The 25,954-nt window shown below is 40.1% G+C and overlaps 1 protein-coding gene across 2 annotated transcripts in view; it reads left to right on the plus strand.

Annotated features, from left to right (window-relative positions):
• Positions 1 to 25,713, plus strand: part of syn3 (synapsin III) — a 139,252-nt gene extending 113,539 nt beyond the window's left edge. For both annotated transcript variants that reach the window (XM_026147442.1, XM_026147441.1), the window contains exons 7-14: positions 3,856 to 3,918; positions 10,463 to 10,605; positions 11,248 to 11,322; positions 11,568 to 11,670; positions 17,779 to 17,910; positions 19,831 to 19,849; positions 19,949 to 20,105; positions 20,204 to 25,713. In XM_026147442.1, the coding sequence (XP_026003227.1) occupies positions 3,856 to 3,918; positions 10,463 to 10,605; positions 11,248 to 11,322; positions 11,568 to 11,670; positions 17,779 to 17,910; positions 19,831 to 19,849; positions 19,949 to 20,105; positions 20,204 to 20,327 (816 nt within the window). In that variant the 3' untranslated portion in view covers positions 20,328 to 25,713. The remainder of the gene's footprint in view (positions 1 to 3,855; positions 3,919 to 10,462; positions 10,606 to 11,247; positions 11,323 to 11,567; positions 11,671 to 17,778; positions 17,911 to 19,830; positions 19,850 to 19,948; positions 20,106 to 20,203) is intronic.
• Positions 25,714 to 25,954: the final 241 nt, after the last annotated feature.

Here is a 25,954-nt window from a genome sequence, read left to right on the forward strand (position 1 = left end):
AGACGAGGTGACTGGAAGTAACACAGGTTTAGAAGCACTTTTACTTTTCAGTCCTGGAGGCACCATCCATCTTTTATATGCAGCCTATGCTTTGAAGGCAGTTTGAAATCTGTGCGATATTGATGGATTTCACAACTATTTATTTAAAAAAAAGAGGCAAAAGCAAGATTTGATTTCATGAAAATGAGGAGGATGATGACTTAAACCTTGTTACCATAGTTACATTTCAGTCCATGACTCTAAGGCACAGATATAGGCTTTTATATACTGTATTGCTGTGTTACATTTGACTTTTTACATCTACATCTTTCCAGTTTGCATATTTATTCCTCCTCCCTTACGTAATGCTTCATACCTAGTTAAGTTAAGTACTTGGACATTAGAAAGAGAACCTCATTCTGCAGCCTTGCCTCCCTCCTTTATTCTGGCACTTGTAAAGTGATAATGGCGTCAGTTAGAGTACACTTTATCTTGGCAGTGTGTCAGACAGGCCTGCACTGTCAAAACCTGTCAGCAGAAGCGGCGGTCACAGCCTCGAGCAGCTCCGTGTCCGTTCAAGCCTCGAAACGAGTTGACAGCAGCATTAGGGTGTGCAGTCACATGACTGCCAGGGAGGCCCTGGATCAAATGATAGCAGCTGTTTGGGCGTATCCTTCCTCCTGGCAGGCCTGATCTTACATTTCAGGGTATGATCTGGCCTGGTGCCCGTGCCCTCAGCATCTTCATTTAGTGTTTATTTAAGCTTCACCTGCAGCTATTCACATCGATAAGCACAGTGCACACAGTACTTATCTAGATGCATTTGTGAAAATGGAAAATGCACGAAGGCTTTTTGAATATTGAAAACTTGGCTTTGAATAGAATTGTATGTTTCTGAGTTTTTTTATAAATTGAAAAATTCAAATAATGTTATTCTCTATTACAGCCGCTGTAAACGACCTTCAGACCTCTCGTCTAACTAGGCGTTGCTGCCTGAGAGCTATTTCACGCAAGAGTGGGAAAAGTGCTCATGAAACTGGAAAAGTCCCTCTTCAGACTGCATCCCGTTTACAATCATATCAGCAAATTGATCAAGGGCGTTTAAACCACGTTTGAAGTAATGTGTTGATATTTCATCCATTGCAGTTGCGTAAACTATGAGAAAGAGTGTGTTTGCGGTCTGTCGGGTTTGTCCAAGCCCATTCCATTGAGCTGTGGTCTTCCCTCCAGCTTCCCAAAACGTTGCAGTTTTGTGTAATAAACCCACACATTCTTCTGTCTCCTCCTCATCCTTCCTAAACTGAGCAGCTTTAGGTTCAGTAGGAGCCAGGGCGTTATTTTACAAGACGGATCTGGACACTGGATGTATACATCCAAGACAGTTGCAATGGAAATAGCTGTCTGCTTTGAGTTGTGTCTCAGTGTGGCGTTTACCACACGTCTGTCTTACTGTATATATAAAAAGGGAGAGTTCAAAGTGCAGTTCTGTTCTTTTTCAAGCCTTTTGGACACTCCCCGATCTTACTCTTATATATTATATCAGGAATTTACATAAAAAAGCAAGAAAATATATGTCAGAGTTGTTGTTTGTGTTGACAGATTTCAATAATGACACTCAGTAGATCCGTAGAACTAGACAAGAATACATTTCAGATGTTAAAGAGCTAAATATTTTTCTCATAAATCATAAATGCTGCTGCCAGAAGCATAGCAGCTGTATTTGGTGATGATACAGTATGTGATTGTTATGTTACAGTGACTGTGTAAAAGGTCATGGAACATTAAGCAGACTACTGAAAAAGAAAATATGTATTTGACCTTTGACTTTATCACTGGCGTAACATCCAAGTCCTTGGATGTTTTCACTGCTGTGCTTTTTAGACCATTTTCAGGCCGTAAATCAAAAGCGGATACATTTTTACATTTCTTTTCAGAATCAGAATCAGAATACTTTATTGATCCCTGGGGGAAATTATTTTTTGTTACAGTGCTCCATTTTAAACCAACATTAAGACAAGACAGACAATACGCTAACTAAGAATAGTACAATATATACATATATATACATACATACATACATAAGTCACTTATAAATAAATATTTGGAAAAGAAACATGTGTAGTTGTAGCAGCAAACAGTGTGTTAAGTGGATGCGTTGTACAGGGAGATGGCCACAGGCAGGAATGATTTCCTGTGTCGTTCAGTGGTGCTTTTCGGTAATCTCAGTCTCTCACTGAACGTGCTCCTGTGACTGACCAACATGTCATGGAGTGGGTGGGAGGTGTTATCCAACATTGTCTTTATCTTGGACAGCATCCGCCTCTCCGACACCACCTTGAGGGAGTCCAGCTCCATCCCCACAACATTGCTGGCCTTACGGATCAGTTTATTAAGTCTGTTGGCATCTGCGACCCTCAGCCTGCTCCCCCAGCATGCAACAGCATAGAGGATCGCACTGGCCACAACAGACTCATAGAAAATCCTCAGCATTTTCTTGCAGATGTTGAAGGACCTCAGTCGCCTCAAAAAATAGAGACGACTCTGGCCCTTCCTGTAAAGTGCTGTGGTGTTTTTAGCCCAGTCCAGTTTATTGTCAATGTGTACTCCAAGGTATTTATAGTCCTCCACAATGTCAACACTGACCCCCTGGATTGAAACAGGGGTCAAGTGTTTCCTGGTCTTCCTGAAGTCCACGATCAGTTCCTTGGTCTTTGCCACGTTGAGCTGCAGATGATTCTGCTCACACCACGTGACAAAGGAGTCGACCACAGCCCGGTACTCTGTCTCATCATCCCTGCTGATGCATCCAACCACCGCAGAGTCATCAGAAAACTTCTGAAGATGGAGGTCTCTGTGCAGTGGCTGAAGTCTGTGGTGTAGAGGGTGAAGAGGAAGGGGGAGAGGACAGTCCCCTGTGGTGCCCCTGTGTTGCTGATCACCTTGTCAGACACACACTGTGGGAGACGTACATATTGTGGTCTTCCTGTCAGGTAATCAACAATCCAGGACACCAGAGAAGCATCCACCTGCATCGCTGCTAACTTATCACCCAGGAGGGTCGGCCTGATGGTGTTGAAAGCACTGGAAAAGTCAAAAAACATGACCCTCACAGTGCTCGCCGGCTGGTCCAGATGGGTGTAGACACGATTGAGCAGGTAGATGATGGCGTCCTCTGTTCCGAGACGAGGCTGATAAGCGAACTGAAGGGGATCCAGGTGTGGTCTTACTATGGGTCGCAGCTTTTTTTTCGGGTCATATGTGCAGATCGAAACACGGTAATTGCACTCGGGTGCAAAACAATCACACCAAGACCCTTTGCAGGAGATGGCTTCAGTCGTACTTCTGTCATTTTAATGTGCAGCACTGCTCAGTTCTGTTGTTTTAAAGTGCTAGATGAATCAGTTTGAAGTGTGAGCTGCAGTAAACGCCTTCCCGTAGTCAGGTATTGTTTGAACACCACAGACGTTCACCCTGGATTTACCTTTTTTCTTCTGCAATAAGCAGACAAAATCTTCTCACATGGTTTGTTGTGCCGCAGTAAGTGAAGCGAGAGCTGCGAAAAGATCCGTAGCGTGATGATATCTGATTTTCACATCACATTATATCACACATCAAATTATTGTGGTCAAAATAATGTACAATAACTATGTTATTGTAGTATCTATGAAACAATTATAGCAGTAATGGTAACAAATGACTTTGCTTCTGTCTTTGTTGAGTCCTGAGAGCTTGGTGGTCAGACGCAAACGAGATGCAGAGGCAGACAGAAAGAACAGTTACACACTATGATATTATCATATATGCATCGTTGACACTGTATTGATCATTTTGAATTATACGGTTGTTGTGAAACCCCACTGTTTTGTTTTTTTACAGCTCACAAGTCCATCCTTCCCTGTGGTTGTGAAGATGGGCCACGCCCACGCCGGCATGGGAAAGGTGAGTCTCCTTTACGATTTGAATAATGCTGTTTACTAATGTTATCAACCCTTTACAAAAGAAACCTAATTAGTTGGATGACCTATATTTGTGTCTAAGAATAATTCAGAGGGAATAATCAGAGATTTCAATCTAATCCACCCGTTTTAGGGCGGAGCCTTTAGTTATGAAACCTGAGGCAAGGCTCTCCCTTCTTTTCCCTCTCCATCCTCCTCTGTCAGGCTTCATGCAGTCACCCAAATGAGCAAATAAAAGATGTAAACTGGTCCGTATCTGTTTAAAGCACTATCAAAATTAAATTCTGGCTGCTCCCAGACATCAAAATCATTTTGACCTCATCCAATCAAGTTGTCTTTATTCCATATATGCAAATTAAACATGATACTATCTGGACAGCTTCGGTTGGTCTGAGGTTCAGACAGGAGGTCTGAAGCCTAAACTGCTGTCTGTTCTAGTTTTTGCAGACATCTCTGTAAGGGTTCAAATCGGCCACAGTAGCCAAATTGCTCTTACAGTAAAGTTGTAAAGTCAGTAATGTGTTCCTGGGGTCAAACTAAGTTGATATCTAAGTGTTAACCTGGTGGACAAACAGTTTTAGTGCTTTGTTACACAATAGCCTGACTAACAGTTTCCAACCATTTACCGTGATTGCTGCATAGAAATAACTGGACTGATGCTAATCATCTCTGTTAAATACATAATGAGAAATGAACTGTGGATATTTTGCGTATGTGATTTATTTATTTCAAGACATGGAGTCACACTCTTGACACAATGACATAATTCACACATTTAGCCTCTCCCCTTTCTCCCGTATTTAAATATACAAGGAGCGACACTTTCTTTATGTCTTTTTCCCTCGTCTGTGGGCTTGGTTTCCTGTTCAGAAGCCAGACATGCTATAGAATTTCCCATGAGCCTCATGGGGAACTTGGAAAGTCCTTTCAGACTAAGATCTTGCTTTGCCCCACAGACCTCACAGAACTCAGAGAATGAATATTTAGGTCACTACAATTTTATTTGCTTTTGAGAGAAAAACCCTTCAAGGTGGAGCAAAGAAATTGAATGTGCCAGTAAGTCTCATATATTGATTATAAATAATACTAAAGTAGAACTTAACCACATTACAAGTAGTACTCTACACCGAATTTCCCGGAGGAACCCACCCGAGGAATAATAAAGTTTTATCTAATCTATTCTAATCTAAGTCGTAACCTCTTAGGCTGAGTGCTAGAAAATTGCAGTTCACTGAATGCCCACCTGAGGGCTCTGAAAGCGAGTCCCTTGTTAAAATACCTAATTACATCCAGATGTATAAAAAAATGGCTGAGGTAGTGGCAAGATTTTAGCTAATGGACATTACAGCTTTAACTGACAGCTGATCACTGCTAGGCATCACCTCTGCTAATTTAGAGTTAGTGAACTGGACCTCACAACCACTTATTCTAAGAGAAATTCTCATGTTTTATTAGTTAAAGAGCAAATACCGCTGTATGTGTGTGTGTTGCTCTGTTGCATACATACAGTTTATTAATGCATTTTGCCAAGCCTTGCTAGCATTAGTTGAAAACTGACCACTTAACTTTCTTATTCAAATATGGCCAAGTCTGCCTCCACGAAAGCAACATAGCGGCAACCAAAAGTTCAATTTAAGGCTTTAGAAAGTGAAATGAGAAACGAGTGGTGACATCATGTCGGTGACATCCATCTTTTATGTACAGTTTATGGTTGGGACTCTTAAACCCGTAAATGGAAAGCCTTTATAGCTTACTGTAGGTCAACATTTACACATTTTGCTGCTATTTTGTTTCTTTTTTTGCTAGTTTCTCAAACATATTATGCATATGCTGTATAATATATAATTGCTGAGGTTGTTCACCTTATGACCTTTCGGTAACTGATTTCAGACATTTACTGGAATTTAATGGCGATTTTGTTCATTAGCTAACAATAGAAAATCTACAGCTCAAAGTAATATTGCCATATTTTGTTTGGTTGGGTTGTCATAGGCTGTCTCCATTAATGAAACACACATTAATGACATCAGCTAAGGACAAGTCATGTTGATATTACTGTAGTATTGTTACCTGTAACTAATAGCAGTGTTTGTATATGTTTATCTGATTACAGTTTACATATTAAAATATAATTACACACTTTGCCTTTTTCATTTGACAAACAGCAGTAGAGAGTGAGCCTTTCTACTCAGCTTTCCCATTACGCTATTAGAGCAGCAGGCCTCTGTAATGGAGGTGGTATGTCATGTTATCTGGACACTAACCACCAGTTTCACCACCAGGCACAGCTCTTCATTTCTGTGCCAGTGCTTCACCTTTTCCGGCTTACCTTCTGTTTCTGTCTGCATCATTGCAGTTTGTTTGTTGACTCAGAGGAATTGCGTAAGTCTCTGGACAGGTTTGTGTGCCTACCGCTCACAACTGGACCAGTTCCTTGTGGTCAGCTTCTGCTTTTGCTACCATGACGTACTCTTTCAGTCACATTGCTGTAGTCAGTGGATTTTGTTATTTTAGCTTCTGGTCTTTTCGTGTTTCTATAAGAAACACTGACTGTATTATTTGATGACATGCGCCTTTAGTGTTTTTACAGTTTTTCACAGTTGCAGTTCTGAAATCTGTGAACACAAAACCCAGTTTTTCAATCTGAGTGTCGTGAGCACGAAGTTTCTTTATGTTGGGTTGTCCTGTTTACCAAGGACATGATCTTTCACAGCTGCTTGTATTTTATCTGAAATGCACTGTTGGTCTTCCTCTTCTTGCCTTCTGCCGCCTTTCCATCTTCCTCATCCACCAACTCCCCCCCACACATTTCCTCTTGTGCATCTCAGCTTGTTACTATCTGTTTTGTGGTATCGGTCTTCAACTCACCATGGTGCCTGTGCGCCCTGACGTGGCATACACTCGTCTGATCACTTCATTAGCAAGTGTGAAAAATGGTTCATTGTTATGTGTAAGCACTGAAATCTGCCACCTGTGCTTACCCTTGCGCAACACAAGTACGTCACAGTGAGAACTGAATGAATGTGAGTGTATCTAAAGTATTGGAAAAAGGGTAAAATAATATCTGCAAATTATGTCCTAAAAGAATGTACGTTCAGTACGTTCAGCATGTTGGTTCTCATGGCAAAGAGTGGAATTTGGTGTTTTAGCAATTTAGGGAAACTCTAACACAAACCAGGAGAAAGCTTAGTAAATAAAATACAAGCTATTTAGTGAATTCTTTAAAAAAAACAAAAAAAAAACAACACACACATACTATGCATATTTTCCTTTATATACGAAGCACTGAATTTATTACCTTGTGTGGTGGGGCGTGGTCTGCGGTGCCGCGCGGACGCACCTGCACGGCATCCGCAATCACGCCCGCCGTGTCAAAACACGGGGACTCAGTGGTTGGTGTGCGGTTGTGGTGGTGTGATGCAAATGTTAAATAAAGATGGCTCAAAACATGGCTCTGTGGTCCCGTCGTGCCTTAATTCCACCACACCTACAAAGCACATTCTCTAGGTTTTCCTATGAAGCCTCACTTGCCCTGGTTTGACTGGATGCTAATGACAGCGAATGTTAATCTGAGCAGACACAGTTAGTATAATGTTACTGCATTTGATTGGGTTTTTTATGTAATTTGGTTGTGCTGTGTTTACATAACACAGCACAACATATGTGACATGCTAACACATAGCATGTCACATATGAAGTAAAACTTACAAGTCAATGTCTAAAGTTTGCTAACACTAGCTAGCAGTAGGCGCTATAAGCTACCACTATGGTGGAAAACTAAAGAAATGAGCAAAAGATGGATTCAATGTTTTGCTTGAGAGAGGAAGAAGAGTTACTTTCTGTTAAAAAATGTCTGTATTGGATCTTAATCGGTAAGGTGTCTTTTCAGGTTTTACAGTGACGTGACAGCTAACCATGTGATATTAACTTGTCTGGCATTATGAACATATGATGCTGACGGGTCACGTGAAAAACGGTTTATGATGGGGCTGTCAATGTTAACGCATTAATGCGCATTAATCCATCGTCATGAGCAACGCAGTTAACATTTTTATTGAAATTAACCCATCTGGAGCGCAGACTGACTCAAAATCCCTGAAATGTCACTGTCAGGGCATTTCGGGCAGTTTGTACAAACTTTGTCCATTCTGTGCTCCAGATGGGTTAATTGCATTAACAATGTTAATCGTGACAACGGATTCACGAGCGTTAATGCATAAACGTTGACAGCCCTAGTTTATGACAGTCGCGAGGTGAAATTGGTCGGGAGACAGTTTCTAGCTACAACACCGCAAACCGGAACGGAGACCAACTTTGAAGGAGAATGTTCTTTGTTTCCAGTTTGTGTCACAGCTTCACAAGTTTGGCAAGTTAGTCAGTTAGCAAACGTTTGCAGACATGTCTGTGTCTTCCTTGCAAACTACAGGCGACTACAGCGGTCTGCTAGTGACCAAAGTGGTTTAAAAAAAAAGTTTTTTGGTGCAGCACTCGCTTTGTGACCAGTTTCACCTAGCAACAGCAAGCAACCTCCAAGAACCCCCAACCACTCAGGGAATAGACATTTTTAACACCGAAAACAATAGATAAACAAGATTTTGGTTACTTCTTCGTCTTTTCTAATTAGCTATTCATGACTATAAACACAGTTTAACTCAACCATGTCTAGTCTTAAAGATGTTCATTCTTTTAATACAGTACACCCACTAATAACAAGCACAAGCATCCTGTACGTGTATTTTAGCGAAGGTCTTGGAATAAAATGTGCTTAAAGCTAACAGAGAAGCTAACATCACACAGTTAAAATCCATAATTTCCTTAATGACCAGCAAGCGGTAGAAGTGTTTCAAACTAGGCATTAGTTGTGTTGCTGTTTTCTAAAATCTGATATGGATCCCAAGGATATTTTGTAAGAAAATACAGTCATGTTTTTTTAAATCTGTTGGCTTATTTGAAGCTATTTCATAGTCTGCCTTGTAAGCTCATTTTAGAAAGTCACTGATTTAGCGTCAGCGACATATGTGGGTTTTGACAAGCACGCTCATTATGTAATTACCCATCAAAGTGACAACACTGTTTATGTGACCACATTCACCATCAAAGCTGCCCACCCGTCTTTAAAAAATTAAAATTTACTTTTATTGTTCTGGTGTCATTGGTGTCACTCTTTTCGGATTTTCCTTATTTCTTTTCCTATTGACGTTTTTTTGTGTTCATTTTCTGAAGGTGGGTTGCATCATTTGAAAACAAAACAAAATCTCCTTGGGATTCCTTTGTTCCACCCAGACAACTTGTCCTTAGTTTTTACTAGTTTGGGGGATTTGAAAGGGCATTAAAGTAAAACTCTTATAAACACACAATTAAACTGTTGCTTAAGACCTCACAAATTGTTGCATGTAGACACAAGTGTCTTGTGCCTTGCCTTTCCATAACCTCTTTTATCTCTCTTTGAAGCACATTACAAAGAAATAGGAGTGTGGGCTAACCCATCAGTGCCATAGCAACAAACTGAACCATTTCGACACTATGTATGACTGTGTTGGCTGTTTTTTTTTTAAACTAAAATTGACCATAAATTGAGGTAACCCTGTCGATGTATATAAAGGGACTTCTTGACTAATGGATATGCAACTGTTTAGTCCACAGAATCATCTAAAGTGTTCTATATATTACCATTTGCAGAAAACTTAGTGCCCCAGTGTAAACACAGAAACAGACTTTGTTTATGGTACATACCATTTCAGTATGGAAAATGGTTGCCTTTAGATGTGCTATTTGAAGAACAGAAAAACAGAAGACGAAACCCCCGAGGAAACATCAACCTCCTGTTTTCCTTATCTGGTTTGTGTTTTATCATGACGGAAGCGCAATGTTCCCATTGCTTCCTCCGTGATGGTGCTAGTGAGAGGGATGGTGATGAGTGAGTGGATGCTCTGCACTGACTCGTTTGGTGCCTGAGACAAGAAAACTCGTAGCCGCACAATAACGTTGGCGATTGATGTGACTGTCTCTTAGGATGCCCAGTTTCCCATTGGAAGCACACTTCATTAATCTTTGTATCAACATAAATTACAATAATAATACCACTCAACAAGAAACATCAGAGTAAGTCTTCTAAAAATATATGAGAGCCTTAGTTTCCTACAAATGGCCCTCAGTGGTAATTGTCACTGGAGGAAAATATTTGTTTCCTCCGTATTTTACGCTGTCACACCTCATTGTTACCTAATAATCTCACGGTGAAATTGAAAAATTGCTTTGAATTATATGATATAAACATGTTGTGTGTCGATAGGCTCCCATTGCATCATTTCCCTCTTAGTCTGCGTCTGCAGTCTACTGTTTAATAACTGGGAAAGAGGTGATGTAGTTTCAAAGCCGCCCCCGGCAATGTTTCCATACGTGGACCCCTCATTATCCAGCTTGTGTACAAGTGTGAAATTCCTGTGGGATTTTAAAGCAGCCGCTGCCAGTTTCAGCAGCGTCCTTTGTAATTAGCTGCCCGCTAACAAGTGGCGTCTCTCCTGCAGATTAAAGTCGAAAACCAACAGGACTTCCAGGACATCACCAGCGTGGTGGCTCTGGCAGGGACGTACGCCACCACCGAGCCGTACATCCAGTCCAAGTACGATATCAGAATCCAGAAGATTGGCACCGACTACAAAGCTTACATGTAAGGTGTTTTTTATTGGCTTGCTGCAACCAACTTCTGGTGGCTGTTGGTGGCATTGCAGGTGAATTTGAAAGCAAACATTTTAAGCGTTTTAGTAGGTTAATGGTAGCAAGGCATGTGGAGCCAGTGGGAAATGAACTCTTATAAAGCATCATCTGGAAAATAAACAGTTTCACCAATAATGGCAAATTATATGTTAAAGTAGTACTTTTCTTGGATTCCAGGCAGTTTTCAGCATTAATGCCTTGATTTTCATGGCCTCGTGCCCCAGCTCCACCCATCTGGAAGCCATAGACATTCCTCTCAGCCAAGCATATTACAACAAAGAATTTGTGCTCAACCTTTTAGCTTTCAAGACTGTATCTGAACAATTGCTCAACCGAAATCGGAGAGGGGGGGCAAAGTAACCAAGGCTTATCTCATCGTATTTTTTTCCCTGCCCTCACCATTAAACCGTGTCTTTGATTGGCTTTCACACAAACATTATCTAGGTGTGGATTAAAATGGCCATCCTTGATGAACTGATGATAGCTTCCCCCTTGAGAGGGAAAAGCAAAAGTTGGGAGCGATTAACTGTTGCTGGAGCATTTTAGCTAGTTTTTTGCAGAAATATGAATTCATTTCCTGGTGCCCCCCCTTCAGGAGAACATCCATTTCTGGTAACTGGAAGGCCAACACAGGTTCTGCCATGTTGGAACAGATCGCAATGACTGACAGGTGAGCTGGTTCAGAGATTCTCTTGGAAAAATGCAGATCTGTTAAGTACACTGAATCATTCAGACATCTGTGTTCAATTGAATACACTGGCACTACTTTTAAGCATGAATCTGATTATCTCATTGTCCAAAAGTCTTGGAAGCCTTTACTGACATTTATAGCTGTTAAGTCCATTCTTCCTTTAATGATATCTGTAGTGATTATTGGGTTTTAAACAGTCAGCTGTTTGCGTCCCTGTGCTTCAGATATCGTATGTGGATAGACTCCTGCGCTGAGATGTTTGGGGGCCTAGACATCTGCGCTGTGAAGGCCGTGCATGGAAAAGACGGGAACGACTACATTATCGAGGTCAGTGTGTTTTCATCTACAGCTCCAAGGAGAGTTTCAGGAAACTGGGGCTGAAACTTGCTCTTTCATTGCATTATAGTGTATTTTAGATAAATAAGATCTGTCATCATGTTTCAGGACATTTGCAAACATAACGGTTAACCAGCAGTTAGATCGCTTCTCAGCAGCATCACAGGGCTAAAGCACTTTGTGTAACCGTTACCTTGGATTCATTCTCTTTCCCTGCTGATAATACTTTTCATATCATGGGTGAAAGTCAATCGGGAAGGGTGTAACCACACTTGCTGGCACATGATCTTCACAGCCTTGAAAGAACGATTAGTCTGCAGACCAAACATGGGCAGCTGAATGAAAACAACATCAGGAGTCAGCGGTTGACTCACTTCATCTTCTAATCCAGTCTGTTTGTTTGAGTCTGCTGGTAAAGTTTGGCAGTGGAAGTGTAGCTTGCAGTTTGTAGACAAATAAAACTGTCATGGCGTGACTTGACGCAACCAGTTTGGTTGGAGGTTTGGGCTTTCAATGTGATGAGCGTGGCAGTAACAGTGCCTGGGACGGGGTTTCCACTGGGGCCACTAGAGGTTCACTGTTCAGTATCTCTATATACAGCATTTAACATATGTTACACATAAGCATGGTTTAAAGGTGCAGTCTGTGGGGCTTTTAGGTCATTTAAGAGGGGCCAAAAAAAGAAGGTGGAACTCATAAATATACATCGCTTAGTGTGTAATTGTCTGAATGCAGGTGCCTCATGTGTTCAGGTCCTGTCTGAAAATTTCAGAACATATCTTTACTTGTTCAGATTCATGAGACTCACCTTGATCATCTGGGTTTTTGAAGTGCACTCAAGCACTTTATCCTATTTAAGATTTATACTATTTAACATTCACATGCCAATAGATGCATCAGAGAGCAACCTGGGGGTCGTATCATGCCTGCACCCTGCAGACAGTATCATGCATGCAGACTGGAACAGCCAGGGATGGAAAATACAATCTGACATGGCAAAGGTTAGCATAGCAACACATCTATGTTGCTATCATTGTCTGTTAGATTAGTTGGATAAATTATTGTTGGTCATTCACATAACATTCTTACGTACTTTTTTTCCCCAATAATGACATGAGAAATATAATTCATTTATTTGGAATATGTGTTATGGGGCTTTATGGGTCAACTCACTTTATTTATCGCTATTAAATAAAGAAAATCATTTAATAGTTACACACACACGCCATCTCCAGCAGCCTCACAGGTCTCACAGCCCCAACAGAAGGAATAACTTGCACATATATGTTACTATGATGAGCTTCCCTGGAACTCACACTTTCTGTATGTCTTACTTTTGTTCCACTCCAATAATTTGTTGTAATGCTTATTGATTCTAATCAAGGTTGTCAGTTTATTTATTTCTCTTTTTTAATTTGATTTCTGTCCTTTTTAAAAAATATCTGTTTATCTAAAATCGTAAATACCTTACCCAGAAATGCACATTTTCCTTTAACAATTATTCCCAGGGGCGAAGCAAGAGACAAATAGTTGTGTGCAATCAGTTTTGTTTTTAGAGCAGCTTCCTATGCCTTCAAGTCTGAGGAAATGAGCCAGTCTGGACATCTGAAATGCCCAAACTTAGGATCAGAACATGACATCACTCTGGTGACTATCTGTGTGCTGGGAGAGAGCGGTTGTGAGAAAGCAAAAAAGACCTCAAACTATCCCAGGAAGTATCTATCAGCTCCCCAGGGGCGTGTAGTCTCAGTACTAGGCTGCTACGACAGAGAAACCCACGACACAGTCAAGTAGCAATGTTTCCTGACAAGCATTACTTCCTCCTCCTTTACTCCAACCCTAGATGGAATTTAATTAAGTGCGACGTTGAAGAGCTGTCGGCCGTCACAGTCAGAAACTGTTTTCTTTCTTTCTGTTTTTTGGTGTCAGAACAAAGACCGCAGCCGTAACACCTCACCCTAATGCACAGTAATGAGCTACTCAGAAGCACTTCATTAACACATTACTGCAGCTGGTATCAACATGAGGCAAACTCCAGCTTGTGTCACTTCACTGGGAAATGTATAGATAATAGGGGTGCAGTATTGTTATGTAACATGACACAGTGCACCACAGCGTTTGACAAAATGACATGACAGAAAGTATTTTATATACACAGCTGATCTGACAGGATGTGTCAGCCACATGACATGAAGTAGAATGGCTGTGCTGGTGTAGTCAGTGTCAGTTAGTCCATCTCTTTGGGCAAGACTGTGAAGATTGTTGCAGACCAATCAAAACACGTCCCATAGCAACGGCACTCCCTAGTGGCAGGAGCCTCACCACACCACAAAAGTGTGGCTTGAGTAACACAACAACGACCAAACACTCAATGAATGCCAGATCCCAGCGCAGCTGCGCATCCATGAGGCTTCCCATCCCACAACCCACAGGGCCCAGAAGACCCGCCGTCAGATTTTGGTTGCGCGTCCCCAAAGGACACTTGCTGAAGTCCCAGCACATGGGGAGCCTACACAATAGCAGGCACATAATACTATAAAGAAACTTTATTTAATTTAGCACGTGTAAATTCAACAGACTTTACATAAAAGGTAGGTCTACGATGCCTTAAGGCAAGAAAAACAACAAAACTTTCTAAGTCTTTGAGATTATCAGTACAAAAAAAGTTTTTTAAATTACAATGTCAAATGTAATATTTTTCTACTGGTCCACAGAAACAACACAAAACTTAAAGGGCTAATGTTATGCCTAATAATGATTAGAACATTGTTGGCCTAATTGTAAGAAAATATCCTTATATTACAGATTCAGCCATCGGGAGTGACTTGATCTGTTGACAGAGATATTTCAGATATTGTGCCTTCAAGCTAGCAAAAGAGAACAGCACACATGTTGCGATCTTGAAGCTAAAGTTGTTTTCCCAGAAATGGATGACCCTCTGGCCAGCCCTGAACTTCAACTGCACCATCATTTTCAACGAGCACATTTCACTTTTTCTCTGTAAACATTTGCCATGCAGCCCGATATTGTCCAGAAAACACAAACCTTTGCTGCTTAGTAAAAGTACAGGACAACACCTCTGTGTTCCAGTGGTGAAAGAACTACAGCAGATCCAGTCTTCTGTTAGATGACTCTGTATCCTAATAAATCAGCAGGGTGGATCCCGCTTTAGCTTGCCACCGCACGCCGTTTGAAGTGGGGCCTGGCGGTCTTTTACCAGGCCTGCATTCAGTCCCCTGTGGTAATGACTCAACTGGCCAAAACACCGTGCCACACCCGACCTCGCTGCCAAATCCTAGCCAAGAAGCTGGGTACACACAAAAAAGGGGGAGCTTTAAAGGGTTCTTTAGCTTGGGAAGTGGTTCTGTGCAGAACAGAGAGATCCCAAACAGCTGTGAAAAACAAAGAAAATGAGTGGAAAAGACGACTAGTTTGGGTGTCCTCAGTTTGTTATAGGCGTTCTTAGAGGCTCTTTTAAATAAAGCTTTTGATTTGCTTTCAATTTTTTGTCATCAAATGTGGATTTTTTTTAATCAGTTTAGATTGTGCTTACAAAGGACGACATAAAAAACCTCTCTTGTTTTAGTCATTATCACTGACAGATTGTTCCACGACTTTTCAATGATTGATGAGGCTTTTTTGAGAAAGTTGTTGCAATGTGTGGCAAGCCCACAAAAGAAACAGCCCTATAATGATATGCAAAAAAAAGCTTTAAATTAATAAGAAATAAAATAGATGAATTTAAACCTACAACTGCCTTTGGGTGCTCTCTTCCTTGCTGGGTGTTGTTTCACTCCAAGTTTCTGTTTCTTGTATTACGCAAAGAAATCATTAAATAAATCTTACACTTTGGTCCGTAGTTTGCTGTACTAAGGCTTTTGTAGCTTTGCCTCTGTATACCACTACAGTGGATCTTAAATCAGATAGTTAATATGGAATTGAAATGCTGTATTTCAAGAGGTTTTACAAAATTATTAGATGAAGTTTTCAGGATTTATATTTTTATGCAAATCCCCCATTTTCAGAATCTTAACAAATAATTGGACAATTGACTGAAAAGCTGTTTCAGGGCGAGGTCAGGTCTGTTCCCTTGTTTTGGAGGAACCAAATCAAAAATCTACCCTTCTAAATTATTTACATTGGGAGAAGCAGCTTCACCATAGCTCTCAAGCCAAGAACACACGCAAGGAGGTAGCAAGTGATGATGTGCAAACCACTGGTTACACTCATAGACAGTATAAAACATGAACTTAGCCATAGTTTCTGGTCCTGGTCCTGTTTTGGAGCATCAAGTTGAACATTTCCCCGTTGCCATCTTTGCAACATAGAAAACACTGTGGATCAGACGGTGAAACTGGCGAACGGCTTATTATTGAAAACTCATTAGCTGGCGATGTGTCGATTCCATACCATAACTAATCCTCAGTTTTTGGAACCAAAATTTACAAAAAAAGACTTCAGTATGGCCCAAAACAAGTGAACGAGCCAGCAGGAAAGTGTTTACGGACAGAAAGCCATTACTTCTTTTTGCAGCCATAGCGATCACCTTATGATAACCTTAAACAGATTGCAGGTCTTAGATGCCAAGTTTTGTTGCTCTGGAAGCTACCTCCACGTTCTATAGATCAAGAAGGCCAGATTAAAAAACTTGTACTGTTCTGAAAAGATTAACTTGTAAAAGAATGATGGGAGAAAAAGCGACCACATCGTCAGTCAAACATGGTGGAGGCAGTGTTATGGTATGGACAGCTGTTTAAAAAGAGCCTAAAGAACAACTCTAGCCTGTGTGAAAACAACAAGTGGCTGCTCTGCATCCTACCGGTCGGAGCAGCTGGTTGCGCCTCCATGAGGCTGGATCTGCAGGTTTCCTCCTGTTAAGTGTAAATTTTTCCCGCCCACTGTCATGAGTGCTTGCTTAAAAGAGGTCGTTTGATTTTTGTTTTTTTCTCTACATTGTTTTAAGCTCTTTACCTTGCAATATAAAGCACCTTAAGGCGACTGTTGTGAATTGAAGTAAGTTAAGTCTTTGCCTGCATCAGTATCTTGTGCCATAATAAGTCGCATTCATTTGAATCTAAGCAAACACCAAGTGTGTGCTAAGAGGCCAGTTTGTCTGAAATTGGACTAAAGAACATTTTTGGGATTTAACTGATACCACTAATAAAAACAACTTCAGCCACAGAGAGCTCCAGTACAGTCTAATCTCTGCCTGGCATATGCTGTGTACCAGAGGATAAGCACACACACACCCACACACACACACACACACACATGCATGCATGCCTGCTGATGTGTTTACAGCCTGCAGCTGGGGTGCGGTGCAGCAGCTTCTTCCACCATGATGGGCATCTACATCCTAGCCAGCAGCAGCAACACTCCTTTGCTCCTGTTTGTTTTGGTTTTTAGGGAGGAGGACAGCAGGTCTCTGAGCCTCATGAGGCCTGTGGTTCTGCAGCACACATGGACCTGCATGTGAGCTCAAGTGCTGGGAAAAAACATTTTTCCTTGTTTTGTTTTTTTTCTTTTTTGATTATTTTAATTATTTGTGTGGCAATGGGTTTGGTCTATGCCCTTCAAAGTCATGCCCCAGCAACATAATATTTACAGATGGAGCCACTTTTTTTTGCAGATCACTGGAAATTCTAACTTTGGCTTCTTGTGTGTGTTCAGATAAACCTATTTAGTTTATACAGAGCTTAACTAGAGAAGTCTGTGATCAGTCAAAATTAAACTGTTGTAAAGCTTATATGAACACACATATAGAGAAATAAACGAAAGCATCTTTTTTCGCTTCTGTTTATGTGATTGATTGCCAGAGCACCGAAGACCTCCTGAGAAGACAGAAACTCGCAGTTTTCGTCACACACTTCTTTGTATCCTCCAAACTGTGGTTGCCACAGGGCTGTAAAGCTTGTTTCTGACCCCAACAAACATGTGATCTACACTAAATGACTCATCACGTGTGTCCACACACAGTCTTATCACTAATATCACTTGAGGGTCAGAGTAGAGGAATTCTGAATAAGAGGTAACATCCTGCCATCTAGTGGGGGAATTTTAACACTTCAGCTGAGGTCTGTTTGTTTTCTGTCTCTGCAGGTGATGGACAGTTCAATGCCTCTGATTGGCGAGCATGTGGAGGAGGATAAACAGCTGATCACAGAGCTGGTCATCAACAAGATGGCCCAGGTGCTGCTGGGAGTTTCCATGCCTCAGCCTTCTACTGTTAAGGTACAAAAAGCTTTTAAACAAGCCACTACTACTACTGTAACTCACTTTTTTCATAGTACCAGGCAGTAATTATAAAAACTGCTACGAATTACAAAACTTTGTTACCACTTCTACCAATAATGCTAATAAAATTTTTCTACTATGGATACTTATTATCAGGTCTGTTAATTAATAATGTTGTCACTGATGATCACTATAACGCTACACAGTTTTACCAACTGCAGTGACTACTGTTGGAGTAGCACTGTAATTACAAGCAGTGCTTGTATGGCCATACTTTCACCTGTACTCACACTGATAATTTTTTTCAGAAATAAAAAACTTAAAATGCACTTTTCCAAATTATTACGCACACATAGTTTCAAAAGATTTTATAGGTTGTAGAGAATTGAAAATGGCCATTTGTTGAATTTGCAGCATTAGTAGATCAATTTCACTGAAATCAAAAGCTATTTCAATCAAAAACATCTTAACGGGTCAAGTTACAAATGAACATAGGACCCCTTATTTAAAAGCAGTTTTACAATTCTTGCATACATGGAACTTGTAAATTTTTAGATAAGATAAGATAGAACTTTATTAATCCCTCGGGTGGGTTCCTCTGGGAAATTTGTAGCATGAGATGGTGCATTGTCTTGCATGAAGATGGTTTTGTTGCAGAAGGCACAGTTCTTCTCTTTCTACCATGGAAGAAAGTGGACAGTCAGAAACTCCACATACTTTGCAGGGGTCATTTTCACACCTTCAGGGACCCTAAAGGGGCCGACGCAGCTTTGTTGGGACATGGTGGCCGTCCACCACTGCATCCATCTGTACCATCCAGGGTTGCACTGCACTCATCAGTGAAGAAGACTGTTTGAAAATTAGCCTTCATGTAGTTCTGGGCCCACTGCAGCCATTTCTGCTTGTGAGCATTGGTTAGGGGTGGCCGAATAGAAGGTTTATGCACAACTGCAAGTCTCTGGAGGATCCTACACCTTGATGTTCGCAGGGCTCCAGAGGCACCAGCAGCTTGAAATATGTGTTTGCTGCTTTGTAATGGCCTTTTAGCAGCTGTTCTCTTAATCTGATGTATTTGTCTGACAGCAACCTTCATCATTGTGCCTTTATCTGCACGAACCCATGTGTGCTCTGACTCAGCCACAAATCTCTTAACATTATGGTGATCACGCTTAAATTTTTGTGAAATATCTAAGATTTTCATTACGTGTCCAAGGCATTCAACTATTTCACGCTTTTCAGCGGCAGAGAGCTCCGTTTTCCTTCCTATATTGCTTAAAAATGGTGGTCTGCTTAATAATGTGGAACATCCTTCTTTAGTAGTTTTTCCTTTACTTGGGCTCACCTGGCAAACTAATGATCACAGGTGTCCAAGATTGATTTCAGTCATCCAGAGAGTCCTGAGACACAATTGCATCCATGGGTTTAATTGAAAAACAACTTATTTAATCTTTATGACACTTAAACACAATTTTCACAATAATTTGGAACGCGGTGTGTTTCTAGACTAGCATCTGAATTAATGCTATTCCAGCATCTATGGTCACTTCACTAGCGCCCTTGTTTTTTTTTTTGGTTTTGTTTTCAAACTGTCATCACAATTAATGACTTTCACATATAGTATAGATTACTTATTGTTGGTTCATCAACAACCATATAGCTTGAAGCCGGATTGGACCATCTGAAAGGAAACAGCAGGAGGAAAGCTCTGTGATGGTTTGGGGTAGGATATGTTGGAGCTGATCATCTGTGGCATCAACCTGAGTTGATGTATTTGCAAAGAAAATCAAAATGTCTCATCGTGGAAACTGTTTCCTTTCCATGTTTTCAAAAATGTGTTGTTGTCATGGTGTTAGCAGTAAATTTCAAGCATTTTTATGTAAATGATGCTATATCTGTGTTTTTTTGTGTCTTCTTCAGACCACGCAGCCCAGACGAGGTAAGTAAAGTGCTTCATTATGATTCATTCCACTACCTTCTGTGGTGATACAGTACAGAGAAATAATAAGCCTGTGCATCACATGTTCATGTATGGTAGGGGGACATCGTTCCGCTTCTGCCTCTCCATCTCAGTCGGCCCAGGGATCCCCTCAGAGAGCCCGGTCCGCCACTACGTCTCCCAGCCAGGCGTTCCAGCCCGGTCCCATCCCTGCCTCTTCTGGACCTGGAGCTGGGAAACAATCACCGCAGCTGAAGTAAGTCCAAGCTGGGGTTCTGTTAATCTCACACATGACTTTGCTTACGATGATTTTCCTCGTCGGGTAGCTAAACCGTCTTCGTCTTCGTCGCGCAGCAAATCGCAGTCGCTGACAAACAGCTTCACGGAGACGTTACGAGGAAGCTTGACCGACGACGAGGCCAAAGCCGAGACCATCCGCTCCCTCCGACAGTCCTTTGCCAGCCTCTTCTCTGACTAAAAACATCCCTACCGCTTTCCTCTTCCTGTCATCAGGTTTCAGAAAATAATAATAATTGCTTACTCTGTTTGTTATGGAGTCGCCTCTCTCCTTTCCATGTTTGTGAAGTTTAACACTGGTGCAACCCTCTGTCTTCAAATCAGTGATCAATCTATCACTAGAAAGGCCAGTGGATTTCAGAGGACCTACACCATGTTGACTGGAGATGGTAGATTTTAAGATGTCACCAAACCCCCCGTTCACGTTCTAATTATTCCATATTCAGGTTTAATCTACGAAACTCCTGAAACATTACTAGTCACTCCAATGTTGTGTTGAAACCTAAAACCTGTCCATAGAAATTGAACTTCCTAGAAAGCAAAACCAGCCAATGGCCTTTTTAGTGGTAGGTGATCACAGTAGATATTCATATTCTCGCTCGTGCTGCTTGGTATATAATTGTTATTCTGCATTCTCTTTGTCCGACCGGTGAAACTATTTCTATGTTCATATTTCTACATTTATGTACATCCGTCTATCTTCAGTTTCTTTATTCGACACACAGCTTCCAAATTGTTTGCAGATGTCCATGGCAATATTCTGATCTGAACCAGTTCCACTTGAGTCATGAGAAGCGTACTGAATCCTCTCGCTTCACCAGCGGTCTCTTAAGCATCTTAGCCAGCAGCAGCATTTCTCAGACATCCGTGTGCTGTAGACACATATTGGCTTATGTAGTGACTCCTCTGCCTTGGCCTAACTTTACCAAAGTGCTTTTTAATAACAAAAAAAGAACAGTTTTTTTTAAAGAAACAACCCCCTTAACTTGTTTGAGATCACAATCACACAGAAAAACCTTTGAGCTTGTGATTTTTTTTAACGAGGTGCAAATGCTGTACTGGCTTACAGCCATCGTCTTCCATCACAGCTCTGCTCTTCCCCAGCAAATTGTTCCTTTTCTTAATCTTTTATGCTTTGTTAATAGCACCGTGGGGTATTTGTTGGTGTGGGGACTGATCTAGCAACTAGTACTGGTGAGTCTTTAGAAGCAAACAGCAAGGGTCTGATATTTTAATCATCTGTCTCTTGTTCTCTGTCAGCTAGGATTGCAGCTCATTTATTGTAGTTCTTTTTAGGAGTTTTGCTCTGTAGCAGATATAACCTACGCACACATATACCTGCAGGAATGGCAGCCATCCTCTTCTAACATCTGTCACTGTTTTGGATCTGCATGTAAATGAATGTGATGTGTGGAGCCAACCTGTTTTCTTCCACAGTTTATTTGATGGGAGCTGACGCTTACTTTGAATTTTCTGGAGAAAAAAAAGTGCATTTTTGGGTAACTTATTATGAAATTAGACACCAAGTACTTTTGGTTTATCGTAGATGGACTATGTAGATTTTCAGCATATTTCGCAAGATGGAATGTGCATACGCAATGAAGCCTTCAAAGAAAAACTCTTAATTGATGACTGATGGCAAAGATCTCTTATGACTATTCATTGGATCTGAAGGGTATGCAAAACATCTTAGTTCACCAAAGTCTTAAATTTCCAAAATATTCTTTAAAAAAAATGTTCAAAAAATAATGAGTGAGCTACAGCTTTTAGCTTCTTGTAGCAGCAAGCTCAAAGACACAAACTGACTACATGGTTTTGCTTTCCATGCAAAGAACAATCAAAGTATGATACTCTAAATAAATTGGTACTTTTATTGGAAAATTATCAAAATAGTAATGGTAAATAATAGTTATATCTTGTGACTTAGAATGAGCCTGTAATAGTTTCTCCCACCTTCCATTTAATTCAGAATCTGGATCTTTAGTAGATAAATGATAATCCCAAAGCCAGTGTTAAATGATGAAAGTTCCAGAAAAGGAGAAAAAAGTTAACTAGCCATTTTTGCAATAATTACATTCATTGCAGGAAAAAAAATGCCACCACAGATTGCATATTTATCCTGCAAAACACGGAAACATTACAGTGGCATTGACTAAAGAGAGCATGGCTTAGCAGATGTAAATAAAGTGAATTCAGGCTTCGTTTAGTTTCCTTAGCTTCAGCTTCTACTTATAAATTTAACTAACAGGTTTCTTTCTTCCTTTGAAGCAATGTTACTGTGGTGGCAATTTTTTTCTGCATTTTTCAAATGGCTGGTTCTTGAGTTCAACTAGAAAGCTAACTAGCTAGCTAGAATGTGGCTAGTCAGCTAACGGATTTTAGCAGTAGTGGTTTATTAGCTTGCTACACCAAAGGGGACGCCGTGGGTTTGTTAAAAATAAATTAGTAAATTAAACTTAAATATGCATTTCTGATGGAAACGGTTTGAGGCTAAACATACTAGGATACACGAAACAACAGAATAATGCTAACTAAAAATCAATTACATAAAAGTGCTAATTATTCCTAAATAACTTCAAGAAGACCATTTCAAATTTTAGTCTAGCTAAATTTTATTTAAATCATGGCCATTCTATCTTCCAGAGGGGATGTTCCACTTTAATAAAAGCATTTGTGAGTTTTCAATGCTAGCTTGGTCAACTTGGTTGGGGTTTCAAATGTCTAAAATTCCACAAATGTATTTATTTATTTATAAAGAGCAGGCTCAATCTGCTCGTGTTAACCACCCTTGATAATTTAAATATTACTTTATTTTTTTAAGTGCTCATTAGGCTTTAAAGTAACAACATTGTGGTTTTCCACTGTAGGCAGTAAGCTAATTCTCCTGTCAGTTGTCATGCTAGGGCAGATAAACACTAATGTAATAATTACTTAGCTTGTATTTTTCATTTTGGAATAATGAAAATATTGACATTGCTTACTGTGATTCTTTTGTTTCAAGTTATTGCTGGCTGTATTAATTCTGACTTTTTGTCAAATTCTCATCTGTAATCTCAGATTTACTGCAGTGTCTTGTGTTAAACACTTTTGCAATTATCTCGTAGCTTTTGGTACTGTGTCAAAGTGGACCAAATCTGCATTTGATTGTGAGGCCCCTTAAAGGTTTACATTAAATTGTTCCATCTTACCTGTAAAGATTATTGCCACTTCATATATAATACTGCAGTGTGATAAGCCATAACCAAACCGTGAGTATTTCCTATCCCTTATGTGCCACGCAATAATGGCTGTGACGTTGCTGAAAAATTTAAATGTTAACTTTAAACACTGTGTCTATAGCCTAACTTGTCCTGGAGAGAAACAGCAGTTACTCTTTCTGGATATCAAGGTTATCTCAAGATATAATTATTTGCTCATTCTGTCAGGGTGAAAGATGAAAGAACTATGATGTCACTTTTCTCACATTTTGGGTTTAAAATACAGTTTAGGATCTGGCACGTTCCATAAATCTGTTTTATTGGGTCAAATTATAAACAATGACCGGACATCAAATAATTTTAGTTTTGTCACTACTGTAGGTTTGCTTCCCTTTTGTCTGAGGGTCAGATGTGGACCCGTACCTGATAGTTTCTGAGCTGATTTAATTGGAACTGAGCTGCAATGTTGATTGGTAACTACCTCAAGTTCAGCAGTGCTCTGCTGAAACTGACAATAGAGTGGTAGTACTGGACAAGATTTTGTGCACTGAGCATGGCTTCATGTTATAACTGATGTGCTCATAAAACAATAAACCTGCTGTGGTAAAACAACATCTAAGTGCAGAAGGAATGAGAGGAATACAATTTTGTTAAAGTCAAATATCGAGTCACACATTTTAAAATTCTTTGTCTCAAAATTTCCCCCCCAGTTTATACATTTCTCCAGTTTTTCAAAATTGTATTTAATTTTATAAATTGTCTTTCCTCTTTCATAACATTTCAGTTAAAGAAAACATTTTGTAACGTGTTACTAGAATGCAATATAAATTGAAATGATTTGGGCTCTTGAAGGTATCTGTGTCAAAATCTTATTTGAATATTGTATCTTTATTATTTCAAGTGATGTTGTGCTTACTATACTGTACATGTTACAGATTTCATATTTATGACAGATATTTTGATGTCACTTTTCAGAATTTTACTTCCTTTATGATGAAACATAGACTGTATATCAAAGATGGACATGGCCACTGCGCTAGCATGTGTTGGTTTGTAGTTAACAATCCCAGAGCTTTCACTTTCACATTTTGGTCATCAACATTTTGGTCTTTTGAGTGTATTTGGAGCTGATTAGTTAACACTTAGACTAGCTAGTTAGACTTGTTACCAAAGTGCATCCGTTATTCACTGTGATATTAATTTGGATGCCAGTTTTTGCTAACACCAGGCTTAAACCAAATGTGTAAACATAAAAAGGCTGTCCCCCTAAAACCCCTAGTGCTGAAAAAGCAAGGATGAAATTACAATTAGGAGGTTAGCTTACTGTCATTAACAACTTAACCATGGGCTAAAGCACTGCTAGCTTTAAATAGACTTAAAGCTAGCATTTAAGACCATAAATACATCAAAGTGTGAGAATTTTCCCATTTCAATGGAAATTTACAATGGAATCCAGTAGAGTCGCCCCCTGCTGTCATTTAGAGAAAATGCAGGTTTAAGGCACATCCTCACCAGCTTCACTTTTCATGTCCATCTTTAACATACAGTTTGTGGGTTTAAAAGGGCACTCTCACAGGTATTTACGCCCCAGGTTTACTTCTGCTCGCTCTCTTTTTGGATTTACTTACCTGGACGATTGAGCATGCATCAAGACATTTCTAAGAATAGTTCACATATCATTTGTCATCGTAAAGAGAGGTGTTTGAGTTAAGCAGGTTGATAGCTATCTCAGCCAATCACAGTGCCAGATTCACCTGTTTCTCGCAAAACAGGTTGCTGATGTCACCAGTGCTATATCTGGGAACTTTTACAGTGTGTATGGAACGTATGCTCATTTCATAAAGCTTTTTTTAATTTCCCCAACATTGTTTTCATTTAATATATAACTTGGAGCAAAGGCAATACTCTGCTACCGGGGTTGGCTCATCGTGATTTGCTCTGGGTGTGTTGAAGTGATGCATAGTGTAAGACTGAATTAATATGCAGCCACAGAGACTTACAATGAAATACAGCTATTACTGAAAGCAAACTCAACTCTACTTTAATGTGGCATATGTACATGAGAGAAATAATGCCGTTGCACGGGTTCATTTGCCAGTTTTTGAGTTCACTGTGTCCCTTCCTCTCTGCTGAATGGTGGGTGATATTGTAAGTGTATTAATGTTGTGTATATTGGTGTAAATGTGGCATGAAAACCAACCCCTCTTGTGTGCCTCAGGTGTATAAATTTAGGCGTTATGTGATCTCGATGTCTGGCTGCTTATTTGTGAGAAGTGTGATGTAATTTATTAGTATTAACATTATTTCTGTACTTTTGTTCTTTTGTCTGAACGAAAGATTTCTGTTAATAAAGTAAAAACTTTTATTATACCTGTTGCCGTGCATTCCAGTCTCTATCAGTCATCTGCTGAGCTCCACTTGATCAGATTTGAAGGTTTTTTTCTCCATTTATGGTCATTGAAACAGAACGTTTGGCTATTACTGTACTTTTAAAAGCCCTGTTTGAAAAACGCAACTTTCAGAATATGTAGCGATAATCCCAAAATCCTTTCATCTTGGATTATTACCCTTTTTATATTTCTCTTGGCATGATGCTCAGGGTGTTAAAAGC

Source organism: Astatotilapia calliptera, chromosome 17 (assembly GCF_900246225.1).
Source record: "Astatotilapia calliptera chromosome 17, fAstCal1.2, whole genome shotgun sequence".
Lineage (NCBI taxonomy): Eukaryota > Metazoa > Chordata > Actinopteri > Cichliformes > Cichlidae > Astatotilapia > Astatotilapia calliptera.